Here is a 13,589-nt window from a genome sequence, read left to right as displayed (position 1 = left end):
CAGAGTCAAAGAATCAACTTTACAAATTCAAGAATGAGGAGGAGTGTCTGAAAAAGATCTGGAGGTCATAGAAAACTTCAGGCTCAAGCAACAACCTCAGTTGGTAGCCAGGGAAGTGAATGCAATCTCAGTATGAATTAATAGAGGCATAATAAAAAAAAAAAGGAGGTAGGCAGTCAGTAAACATTTAATAAGTACCTACTATATACCAGACACTGTGCTAAGCCCTGGAGGTGAAGCCCTGCCCTCAAGTACCTTACAATGTAATGGGTGAAGAGAACACAGAAAAGGAAGCTACTAAAGAGGGGGAGATGCCCTGATGGTAGGTCATGATAGAATTCAGTCCAAAGTAATGCAGCTGGTGGGAAGTGAAGACTTGGCTCACCTAGCGGACTTCTTTAAATGGAGGACTGGGAGAAGTTCCTCACTCTACTTTCTGTCCTTCCATCAGTGGGGTACTACTGAATGTATTGATAGGATGTGAGGACCACAACTGATGCAGGCTCACAGGATGATGAATTTCCTGGTGAGAAATAAGACAGTGAAGAGAGGAGTGGCTCCTAGGCCATTAGCTCAAGGTCCAAATGTCTCCTGGCTTATAGCTGAGAACAGAGAAAAGCATGTTTTACTTTTCAGTTAAGGTTTATTTGTGAAACTGGATCCCTTTCTTAAAATAGATACATATGAATAATTACATTTGAAAAGGTGATAACAAAAAAAATAGAACAATCTTGGGAGATAGGTGCTATTATAACCCACATTTTACAGATGAGGAAATGGAAGTTCCTAAAGATTCAGAGATGTTGTGACTTGCCCAGGTTCACACAGCTAGTAAGTGTCTTAAGAAAAATTTAAAACTAGCTATTCCTAACTCCACAGACCTTCATGGTAGTTAAGGTTAGGGGAGAAGTGATGGAGAGTATAAGAATTATGAAAGCAAGAGCTTCACAGAATAATGTGATTTTCTCTTTATATTTTTATTTATTTCCATTAATATAATTATTATAATACATGTTAGTTATAAAATATATAACTGTATATAACATATAGCACATACTTATATATAATTATATGAAATATATAATTATAAATATGTAAATTCTACTATATGTGTATGTATACATATATACATATATTTACCATAACCATGATAAGAAAGAAAGAAGACAAAGGACGTAGTTAGAAAACAACTTAATAACTTTGTTTTGATAAGTTACCTGCATTGAACTAAAGGTCTGTCATGCTAGAGAAAGGAAGCTTTCTACATAAGGCCCTCCCTTCCTGATTTCTCCACCACCAGGTTTGTAGAGTTCTCTTCCATCACATCTGCAAAATTATTATGTGTTTAGACCACATATTTCGCATCTTACCTTTCTGTATAGGTGGTATGTCCCCAAAGTAGATTATAAACTCCTGCGGGCAGAGAAATCTTCCCTTTGGTTTCATCCATAGTGCCTTGCACAGCACCTTGCATGTAGCAAGCTTTTAATAATGCTTATTGAGGTTGCCTAACATTCTGGGATTTGTGGTTCAGAGGAACAAACTTTCTCTCTCAGTTATGAAAAAGAATTTCAAAGTACAGCAAACCATCCAGAAGGCAGACTTGAGGCACAGCTATGAGTTTTAGGAAAGGAGTGGAGACTACCAGCCCCTGCCTGTCCTCTCCCCACCCAGGACTCAATGAGCTAAACTGAAGAGAAATAGTAACTTAGGGGCACTGATTAAAGAGATAGGATAGCTGAGCTACCAGAGAAAAGGGAGAGATCCAAGTGGTCTGTCAGGTTCTTGCTGACCTCTTGAAACAAAGAAGTCAGACTGAGCTGCTGCTTAGAATTGTCTCTTCAAAGTCTAAGACAAATGTCAAATGAACTCACCTACTCTTTTCCCAGCCTCCCCTTCCACATGTCTGTCCAATAACAGGGGAGGTTATATATCCTTCTCCTTAAATTTAGCTCATCATTTCCTATGTTCTGATTTTGCAACTGACCCAAGGTCAGTAATTAAGGATGATATTGCATGCTTAGTTCATTACCAAAAAAAAAAGGGGAATGGAGAAAGTGATCCGGAAATATACAAAATTTGTATTAGGACATAGAGCTAAAGTTCTATCCGAATGTTAGGAATTTTCCTAACTGGGTACTCTGTGCTATTATGATTGTATTAATAGCTTTCCATCTGACATAAACTCCATAAAAAAAACAAAGAAAAACACAATGTGGGATTGAGGACTACTATATTTCTCCTAGGCTAAAAACAAACTTTTTTTAACAAGATGAAACTGATTAACTCTCTGGAGAAAAAGAGTTTGGGAGGGACAAAGGTGAAGACAGATAAGGAAAAAGTCATACTCTAAACCACTCCTATATTGTCCAGGAAGGAGATAGACAGGGCCTGGAAAAGATTCAGAGTGGAAGAGGAGGTAGAAAAGACTGAGCAGTTGGTGAACACTGCCCACTGATGTTGCAAAGGAAGGAATGAGTTGCAATAATGTTTGTCTCCTCTCCATGCCAATGTCTTGGCAGAGTAAGAGCCTTGGTACCTGTCCTCTCCTTATTGGTTCTCCCATGTCAATTTTCTCTGGTTTCGTCATTTTACAAGTGTTAACAAAATAATTCTCTCTCATTCCTACTATCATGCAATTAATCCTCCAGCTGGCTTTCCTAACCTTTGCTCCAACAAATGATAATGCCTTTCTTCAGCCTGCTGCTTTATAGTTGCCCTTTCCTGTCACTGAGTTATTTGAAGTACCTTGTGGAAAAGGTCTCATGTAATTCCATTTACATAGCATAGAACCTAGCTCCTCACAGATGTTCAGGACACTTGTCAATGCCCATGGTGATGCTAATGGCCCATTAGCTTAAGGTAATTTAAGTCTACTAAAAGTTTTCTTCAGGGCCTCCTTCACCTCCTTGTTCCTCAGGCTGTAGATGAGAGGGTTCAGCATAGGGATCACTGCGGTGTAGAACACGGACACCACCTTGTCCTCTTGTAGGGATTTTCCTGACTTGTTGCCTACATACATGAATGCAAGGGTTCCAAAGAAGACCCCAACAGCAGCCATGTGGGAGGCACAAGTGGAAAAAGTCTTGGCCCTCCCACCAGCAGAGTGGATCTGTAGTATGGCTCTGATGATAAACAGATAGGATACCAGGATCATGGTCAGGCTGACCAGGATCACAAAACAAGCAAATATCAGAATCAACAGTTCCTGTAGGAAAGTATCCCCACAGGACAGCTCTAGCAGGGGTGGGAGGTCACAGAAAATAAAGTCAATCTGGTTTTCACCACAGAAGAAGAGTGAGAATGTGCAGCTGGTCCTTAGAATAGCATTAGCCAAGCCCCCAACGTAGGCCCCAGTTAACATCTTCAGCCTTGTCTTGGGTGTCATGATGGTGACATAGAACAGAGGCTGACACACAGCCACATAGCGGTCATATGCCATGAGAGCCAGAAGGTAGCAATCACTGGAGCCAAAGAAAGTAAACATGAAAAACTGGGTAGCACATTGTTCATAAGAGACCACAGCTCTGCCAGAGGCCAAGGTCACCAGGAGCTGAGGTAACACTGTGGTAGAGAAACAGACATCTAGGAAAGCCAGGTGTCGGAGCAGGAAGTACATAGGCGTGTGGAGTCCAGGATTAGTCCAGATTAGGGTGATCATGCCCAGGTTACCCAGCAGCATCAGGAGGTAAAAAACCAGAAACACTAAAAGCAGAAGAAACTCCAGCTCAGGGTGGTTGGTGAAGCCAAGCAGGATGAACTCTTTTACAATGGTGCCATTTCCAATAGCCATGAGGCTAGGGACTGTTGCTGAGGAAAAGAGGAGATTCAGGTCAGGGTCATCCTTAAATCATTATGCACTATGATGAATTGGTGGAGAGGAGGCTGGGGTCAAGGCAGGTCCAAGTGATGAGTCCTACTGTCCAGGTACTTGGTATGGCCATAGAGTTTGAACCTTGCTCCAAGTAACCTCTCAATAAATGCTTGCTGAGTTGCAGTAAATCTAGTCCAGCTCCTTTGTTTTACAGAGGTGGAAACTGGAACCCAAGAAGGTTAACTTGTTTTATAATAATATAATTGCTCTAATAATAATATAATTATATATTAATTAATTATATATAATTATATGTATTATATATTATATGTAATAATTATATATTATATATTCTAATAACAACCATAATAATTTTTTATGTAGTACTTTGTAAACATTATCTCATTTTATCCTCACAATAACCTATTATCTCCATTTTACAAGTGAGGAAACTGAAGCCGGCAGAGGTTAAGTTTTTTTTTTTTCCCAAGGGCACAGAACCAGGAAATAGCTGCATTTGAGCTCCGGACTGTCTGACTCCAAGTCCAGTATGCTGTCTCTTGCACCACCTAGAGGTAGATCTTAATACTGCTCTTCTGATTGCAAATCCAGTGCTCTTGCCAATACTCTATGCTGAAAAGTGAGTGTTGTCTAAGAAGTCAAGTCAAGAAGTGTTTATTAAGCATCTACTTTGTGCCATGCACTGGTAAAAGATAAAAGATGGTCCCAGTTCTCAAGGAGTTTATAATAAATCTCAAGGAGTTTATAATCTAGGTTTTGCTACCACTAGCTCCTTCCTGGTTCCCCACTTTCCTCGATTATCAATATTCTTTGGAAAGACATTTCATTGGTTTAAAAGATTTAAAGGTAGAAGAATCTTTAGTGATCATCTAAGCTTCAAAACTACATCAAAAACTGCTAGACATCTCCACCTAGATACCCTATGAAGGAATCTCAAACTCAATTTATGCCATACAGAACTCATTATCTCCTCCCCCACTCCACCCCTGTGAACTCTGAGGCAGCAAGGTGACAGGTGAATACAGCACTGGTCCTGGAGTCAGGAAGACTCATCTTGCTTGGTTCAATTCTAACCTTAGACACTCACTAGCTGTGTGACCCTATGCAAGTCATTTAGTTTCCTCATATGTAGAATGACCTAGAGAAGGAAGGAAATGGCAAATCATTCTAGTATGTTTGCCAAGAAAACCCCAAAGGGGTCATGAAGAGTTGGACATTACTGAGATGACTGAACAAATGGAAAAAAATGTAAACCTGTCCTTTTTGCTAATTTCCCTATTTTTGTGAAGCACTACTATTCTTCCAGATACATGTAACTTCTGAGTGCCCCTTGAATCTGCACTCTCCCTCTAATCCTTCCCAAGTGGATACCCAATCAGTGGCCCATCCTCACATAGGGAATACGTGATAGAACCAGGATTTCAGCTCAGACCTTGAGTTTCTGAGTTCAGCTCCTTTTCCACTACACTGATGTACAAATTCACATATCCCTAAATAATGAGTAATACCCCTTTACTGTGAAGGTCAGATGAACTAATGTTTGTAAGGCACTTTATAAACTTTAAAGTGCCACATAAATGTGAACTATATTGTAATCAGAGTCAACATCATCCTTGTCCTTCTCCTCCTCCTCCTCTCCTTCTGTCTAGAGTAGGAATCCTATCCTTACACGTGGGTGCTCTGTCTGTGTGGGATAGCATGAACCCCCCCCCCTTATTCAAATTGACTACTCAGAGGTATCTCAAAGTAAAAACAGAAAATCTCCTTTATTGGGTTCTTGGGAGAAGCAGGCTGTCCCTTCACCAGTAAAGCTGGAGTCAGGAGGCACCTTACAAAAGCAGAATGGCAACTTATATAGACCCTGATGCAGAAGTCCCCCTCCCATAGCTGACCATTATTCTCATTGGCTAAGAAGCAAGGTCTTACATTCTAGGCACGAAATCTAACCAATCCCTTTTGGAACTTGGTTCAAATTTCCGGCTCCCTGGACCATTACAAAGCCCGTGAAAATACAGGTTATCATATACAAATTAGGCATTGAAAACATATGCAAATGAAGCATTGACAACTCATACAAATTGGGCACTAAGAACTTACACACATCAGGCAGACCAAAGTGAAGACTGCATACTGCATGTGCATATGCAAATTAGGTATTGAGGAGTTAGTGAGCCATAGTCAATCATGGATCCTAATGCACTGTGTAGCCTTATATGGAAATCACCTAACTCTGGAAGAATCAAAACCTGGCCTAAGGTGTCTTCTACTCTAGGGAGGAGTCTCATACCCCTGAGAAGTCTTCACTAAATCTGTTCCCATTCATGTCCCAAGACATAAAAACTTTTATTGCTTATATTTCACTAGGTACCTTGGGGTTTGGGAGCTGGATTTTTTTTCTTCCCTATTTATTTTGTCATTTCAAAAAACTGGGACAATTGATTCTTTTGTCTCATGTAGATTTTCATTTAGGAGTTCTTGAAATATAGCTCTGAAAAACCAGGCTTTGATAAAGCCCAGTGTAATTCAAATGGAGCTACTTGACTATGCTTTTAAATCCTAATCATTCTGACTTTCACAGATTGGCTAATAATAAGTCACAGCCCGAAGTTCCCTTGTTCGTTTTGGGGGTTTTGATGACTCAGGGTGAGTGCGAATAACAATTGAATAGCAAAAACTCTGAGGATCTTTCCCTCTCAGATTGATTTTTTTAGGAAGACACACTAGACCACCTTTTGCTTCAATTCTTACCTAACCTTTAATTACTGAATGGGCTTTGCCTCAGACAAACTGAGACCTGGAAAAGACCTTAGCATAAAAAAAGCCAACATCTGGGTCATCACCAGTCATTCTGACATGTCTTGCTATTGGAAATTATGATTCCAGTTCTCACCAGCCAAGTTCAATCAACATTCGGATGAATTATTTAGTTCCTCCAAATAGGGTTCACAGGACATAGCTGACCAGAGTGCTGAACTGAATGACACTCAGCTCCCTGATAGTCCTGAACATGAGAAGGATCTTATTTTCCTTTATTTAACCTCCCCTAAAAAATGACCGAGGAAGCTTTTTGTGAGAACTCTGTATCCTTAGTGGATGAAGTCTATTGTAATGGCAAGTGGCCCAGACTAGCAGACAGAGGGCCTAGATTCGAATTTCCCATCTGCCATACTAAGGGTACACAGTTGGGTACCTTACCTTCTAAAGGGCTGTTTGCTCATCTGTGAAATGAGAAGGTTGGGTTAGATTCTCTCCTAAGTCTATCGCTTCCTCATGTTCTTTAGTCCTATTCTAAACATAGAGTCATTTCTTTTTCTTGCTTTTTTAAAAAAATATTGCTAATGCAGAATCTTGTTCTGCACATCTATACATATTTGTAGGGTTTTGTTTTTGCTTTCTCAGTTGGTGCAGGAGGGGAGAATTTGGAGCCAAAAATAAAATTGAATTTTTTTTTTGGAAGCATATAGTTATATGTTTCCACCCAGGGGAGTAGTAGTTATTTTTTTTTTTTGCAGCTAAAGTAAACAAGATAATATTTGTAAATTGCTTACCATGTGCCTGGCCCGTAATAGGTGCTTACCAAACCTTATTCCCTTCTTCCCCTACCCCAGTTGCAATTGAACATTCCTAGTTCTGACATAGATCCATTAGTGACTACATTACTCAACACTCAAAGGCCAAGTCCTCTAAATCCTCTATATCTATTTTTAAAACAACCTCAGCCTGGCATTTCAGGGTCTCCACAGTCTGGTTCTAATTAAGCTTTCCAGACTTATTTCACATGGATCCTCTTGATACATTCCACATCCCAGCCAAGCTAACTTAAAATCTAACCATCTTCTGCCCTTAGCATTACATCTATGTTCAGTGCCACCTACTCCCTAAAGCCTTAGCTCTGACCTTTTCTATCCCCAGCTGTTTGCATTCTCCCCCACCTCAAATTACCTTGTATGTATTTGGTATGCTCCCCACTGGAATGTGAACTCCTTAAAGGCAGGGGCACTTTGTTTGGCCATATTCTCAAAGTGCCCTGCCCATAACATATACAGTATTTAATAAGTATGTAATAACATTGAGGACGCACAAGAGATGGTTCTTTGGTTTTTATCTAGAATAATATAGTGACTGGCATTTAAGCTTAACAGATACTTATTGAACTGAATTGGCATGTTTGGGTCCATGATCTTGCTGCCAGGTGTTCTTTTAACTCAATTAACAAACCTTTATAAATAGTTTACTATATGCCAGCTTCTATGCTGAGTGCTGACCCTATAACAACAAACACAAACACACACAACAACAACAACAAACCTGAGCTCTCAGAAAGGCACATTTTAGCATTCCTCCAAAAATCAAGTTCCCCAAGCGTCAAGGCTTCTTAAAGCTTGAAGTGATTCTTACCTTAAATTAATGCCCCAGATGTGATGTGATTGGGTGATTTTGACTTTGTCTCTTAGCTTTCTCTTCTACAAGGATGTGTCTCAGTCAGGGACATCTCCAGAACTGTATAAATCAGCAGATGATGTAGACAATTTGCAAAAGCTTAGTCTAATGAAAACAGTATTGGATTTGGAGTCAGAAGACCTGAGTTCAAATCCTAACGTTACTACTTGATAGCATTTATTTCCTCTCTCTGGGCCTCATCTTTTAATAATACTTTAAGGCTCACAAAACCCTTTACACTTGCTATCTCATTTGATCCTCACAACAGCCCTTGTCAAGTAGGTAATATAATTATCCCCATTTTGCATATGAGGAAGCTGAGAGGTTAAGTGACTAGCAAAGTAGTATCTGAGGTAAGATTCAAACTCAAGTTTTCCCAAGCACAAATCCAGCACTCTATTCATTGTGCTACTAGGTATCTCTAACCTCTTCATCTATAAAATGAGAAGGCTGCTCTAGCATGACCTCTAAGGCATCTTTCAGTGCTGAATCTCTAAAAATTAAAAAGTATCTCCCCCTGCCCTGAAATACCAATTATACTCCGGTCATTATTATCAAGAGAAGTCAGCATAGTGGCTGTCCTTGGCCACAAGAAAATGTGGGTCCATGACCCCCTCAGACACATACTTGCTGTGTGACCTGAGAGAAGTCACAGCCACTCAGTATAACCACAGGTTGCAAAAAACTTGCAACTCTCCAATGGTAATTGGAGTTTCCTACAAGAATGAAATGACAGGTATCATTGCATATTTTTCCCTTCCACCCAAAAAGAAAAATCCTCACATCACAACTAGAGAACCTAAAGCCAAGAAATTTTGAAAGACTTGCCCAGCATCATCTATATAGCAAGTGACAGGGCTGGGTTCTTATCACTACACATTATTGTTTCTTGGAGATGGACTTCAGAAATACAGAATCTCAGAATCTGAGATTGGGCAGGAACCTCAGTCTCCATCATGTCCAACCTATGCACTAAAAATTCCTGCTGTAACAAGTGGTCATCTAAACTCTTGTCCTCCTCAGTTTAAAGAGGCTCAAAGAGGTTGTGAACTTTCCAAGATCACACAGGTAAATAAGTAGCGGAGTCAAGATTTGAACCTATACCCTCTGCCTCCAAATCCACCTTATCATGCTATCTCATGTGCCCTAAAATTGCAACCACAGAAGGAGCCCACTAAGGGACTTTGTTTCCCAATATCAGAGTTAGAAAGTATTTCACTATATACTATATTCACTATACCCTAGTGAGGGGGTCAGGAGAGTCAATAATAAATATTCTCAAGGAGTTTTAAGTTTTTCTGAGACTGACTTCTCTGATTCTTTTTAACCAGTTTCTTAGCCAACCAGATTCTTCAGGCAGCCTCAAAGCCAGTGTATGAAGAAACTGTGCATTCATATTCATACATCCTGCAAAAGAAAGTCCCTTCAAAATTCAGCTGCCATGGAAGATTTAAAGATACAAGACTTAAAGTTAGAATGGTGAATTTTAAGAATCCCCATTCCTCCACAATTAGCTCATTCAATTTTACCAAAAAATAAAATTCCCAAATATGGATTTGGGCTTTACAACCAAAAAAAATTATACCTCTTTATATCACAAGATAATATATTTAGAGCCAGAATGGACCTTAAAAGTCCTTGACTCCAACTCTCTTGATTTACATAGGAGAAAACCAGAGAGTTTAAGTGATTTGCCTCAGATAACGTAGGTAGTAAGTAACAAAGGGAGGATTTGAACTCAGGTCTTCTGACTCCAGAGTCAGGACTATTTCTACTTTATCCCACTACCACTCATGACAGAATATCTAGGACTCCATTGGTAGAGCAGAACTGATGAATAGATGTGGGAACATTTCCTGAAGTAGCTCATTCACATCTTATTTCTCCAGAATTTTACTTTTTTTTAATATATTTAATTTATTTTTAGCTTTCAACATTCACTTCCATAAGATAATGAGTTTTAAATTTTCTCCCATTCCCCTTCCTTCCCCTTCCCAAAGACAGCATGCAATCTGATATAGACTCTACTTATACATACATATTAAATATATTTTCACATTAATCATGATGTAAAGAAGAATTAGAACTAATGGGAGGAACCATGAGAAAGAAGAAACGAAAGAAAAGGAGAGCAAATAGTATGTTTCCATCTGCATTCAGACTCCACAGTTCTTTCTCTTGATGTGGACAGAATTTTTAGAATTTTACTTCTGCCATTGAATTCTCCTTCCTCCCTCTTTTCAATGCCTCTCTTAAAATTGCCCTATTGTATTTAATAGATTCATAAAAGACCTTATGGAATTCCATATCAATTAGTCAATTCAATTCAACCATGATAGGTTGTATCAAGCAGAACAATCCATTCCTGAAATATAATTCCTCCCTCTCCTCTGTCTGTCTGTGTGGACAAACCGAGTTGTCCTTCCTACAGACATTCCAAGGTTAAAAGGCATCAGTTTTCATCAAATATAGAATCACAAGATTAAAAACCTTAGATCTGGAAGGAAACTCAGAGGTCATCTAATCCCACCTCCATATTTTGTAGTTAAGGAAACTGAGATCAAAGAGAAGTCTTCTCCAAGCTCCTATAGCCAAGAAGCGGCAGATTTAGTTTTCTAACCCAAGTAATGTGTCTCAAAATCCAGCATTCTATCTACTGTGCCATGATGACTTAACCCCATGACTGAGAGAGTTCATTACGTGCTCATAGAAGCAGGCTTTCCCTTGTGTTGTCAATCTGGATGGAGTCCTCTGGAGTTAATCTCCTTAAGTAGATACCAGCATGGTACCATGTTTCAAAGAGTGCTTACCTTTGGGTTTTCATTCCTCCCAGGAGGTACAATTAGGCTGCAAGCAAAAAAGGAGTCTCTTGCCAGGTTTTCTAGCAACTTCTGAATTTGAAGTGTCAGAACATCTCTTTCTCCCAGGGGTTGATTTCCTTCATAGGATGAGGGCAAAGGGGAAAAGCAAGGTTGCTTTCATCCACCAAGGAATTTAAGAGGAAATCTAAATAACAACCTGATCAGTCACTGAAATAATAGTTAGTGAGGGTAAGGTTCAAGGAAGCCAAGATGGATCTCCTTTCATCTGAAGACTTCCATCAGCTGGGAATCTCACAAACTATTTACTTTGCAAAGTCAGGTGAATCAATTAAAAGTCCCATATTAGAACTGTCCTTTGTTCCTTTTAGGTGACTAAGATGTCTACCTAGCTACATGAAACAGATTCTGGAGAAGCAGGCCTGTAAATTGTATTCCTGGTGTCTCACCAATTCTCACAGGTACTGGTTCCCAGTCACCTCTCCATTCAAACCCCCTCACCCTAACTGACACAATCCTGTCTTTCTCTGCTTTTAAATATGGTCTAACACTGCATGAAGTCTCAGTTCCACTTGTTTTCCATGCTTTCTGTCACAGGAGCAATCAACACCCAATCCTCCAGCACCCTGATGAATTTATCAGAAGCATGGGAGGACCAGCACAGCCCATAGTCCTCCTCTTCCATCTGTCCACATAGCCTCTCTATAGCTCACCCACACTGCTTCTCCATGGTGGATACATAGCTTCTTGGTTGAAGGAAGTTCCCCAGGTCAAAAGCCATGGAAACTCATGGAATCAGGCTGGCACACAGAGTCTCCTCTTCTACCAAGTCTCTATGACAATATCCCTGGAGGCAGGAATATATAATTAAATAGATACATTTCAGTCATCCTCACAGAAATACATATCTGATCTTGCAGTTTACTAGAGAAAACTTGATACCTCAAATGAAGGACAATGGAGAAGGAGGCATGAAGGCAAAACAATTCAATATTTACCAAGCATCTACAATATATGCCAGGTACTCTGCTAGGTGCCAGGGATACAAAGGCAAGAACAAAAACTGTTTCTGCTCTCAAGAAGTTTATGCGGTAGAGATCTCCATGGAGATTTTCCCAGGTAATATTGTTTAAGGATGTGGAAAAATAATTGGAAAGAACAATCAGCATTCACAATTATCTATTTTCATACGATAAGTATTTTGGAAGAGAAATATTGACTTTTTGTTACTTGAGAATAGGAAATCATTCAATTGGGATCAAGAAAATACAACATAATTCAATATTTATTAAGCACCTACTATGTGCCAGGCACTGTGCTGGGTGTTAGGGATACAAAGGTAAAAACAAAAAATATCCTGCCCTCAGAAAGTTTATATGTTTGGAAAAGGGGAGAGAGAAACAATATGTGAACCAGTAAGCACACAAAAGTAACACAAATAAATGTCAAGAGGAAAAGAATGCCATTAACATGGGGAATCTGTAAGAAGTGACAAGATGTTGTGTTTGAGTGTTGGGAAGGAAGCTTGAGATTCTATGAGGAAGGTGGTGAGGAAGTTCATTTCAGACATGGGGAACAGCTAGGGCAAAGCTCAGAGGGAGGAATCTCACATGTGGAGGAATGACTAGTGGGCCTGCCTGGTTGACTGACGTGACTCTATATGAAGGAGAATAATATCAAATTGTGGTGGGCTTTAAATGGCAGACAGAGTTTTCATTTTATCCTCAAGGAAAACAGAAAATACTAAAGATTTTGGAGTAGGGGAGTGTGTTAAGGATAGTTTGGAATGAGAAAAGATCAGAGGCAAAGAAACTAATTGGAAGCCCAATTGAAATATTTTAATAGTCCAAGCAAGAAAAGAGGAACCAGGGAAGCATCTGAATGAGTGGAGAGAAGAGAACAGATGCAAGAGATGTTGTGAAAGTGGGCCAACAAGACTTGGCCATTGATTGAATAAGAGAGTGGGGGAAAGAAAAGAGTAATGGAAAACTCCAAAATAGGAAGCTTCTTTTCCACCTCATTCCATGTTGAATCTTCTCAAAGTAATTTCATTACTCCACAGCTAGAGCATGTATCGCCAAGGCAATATTCACAGCACTGGTGGTGACTATGAATATGCCAGCGTAGTTCTCAGTCACAAATTATAAAAGATTCTCCATATAGAAGGCAGAAGAAAAACATTTATGTAGACACCAGAAAGCCAAATTCCAGAACCAGAAAGAAAAGTTCGTCATAGTGACCAAGAAGTTAATGAACATGACCACAGCAGAGGGCAAAGCCATTCTCAAACCTCCCCTCCCCTAGCCAGGGCCTTCTCACTATCAATTGTCATAATGTGTCAGTTGGCCTGCATTCTATCTCCTCCGACCTGACCCCACTCACTCACTTACTCCCGCTTCTGCTCCACCCTTCCTGTTCGACCTCTTCAACAAGCTCTTCCCACTACATGTGACCCAGGCTTCCAGGCAATTTAAGCAGATCATATGGGCCTATTA

General features: G+C 39.8%; 1 protein-coding gene across 1 annotated transcript; it reads right to left on the bottom strand.

The window, feature by feature from the left end:
* Positions 1-2,836: 2,836 nt before the first annotated feature.
* On the bottom strand, positions 2,837-3,817 carry LOC140523313 (olfactory receptor 9Q1-like). Its single transcript, XM_072638241.1, has one exon. The coding sequence runs from the start codon at positions 3,791-3,793 to the stop codon at positions 2,858-2,860; it is 936 nt and encodes a 311-aa protein (XP_072494342.1). The 5' UTR covers positions 3,794-3,817; the 3' UTR covers positions 2,837-2,857.
* Between the last annotated feature and the right edge of the window lie 9,772 nt (positions 3,818-13,589).

The sequence above is a fragment of the Notamacropus eugenii genome, chromosome 2 (genome assembly GCF_028372415.1).
Source record: "Notamacropus eugenii isolate mMacEug1 chromosome 2, mMacEug1.pri_v2, whole genome shotgun sequence".
Lineage (NCBI taxonomy): Eukaryota > Metazoa > Chordata > Mammalia > Diprotodontia > Macropodidae > Notamacropus > Notamacropus eugenii.
Note: the sequence above shows the minus strand (reverse complement) of the source record. Positions and strands in the feature narration are given on the sequence as shown.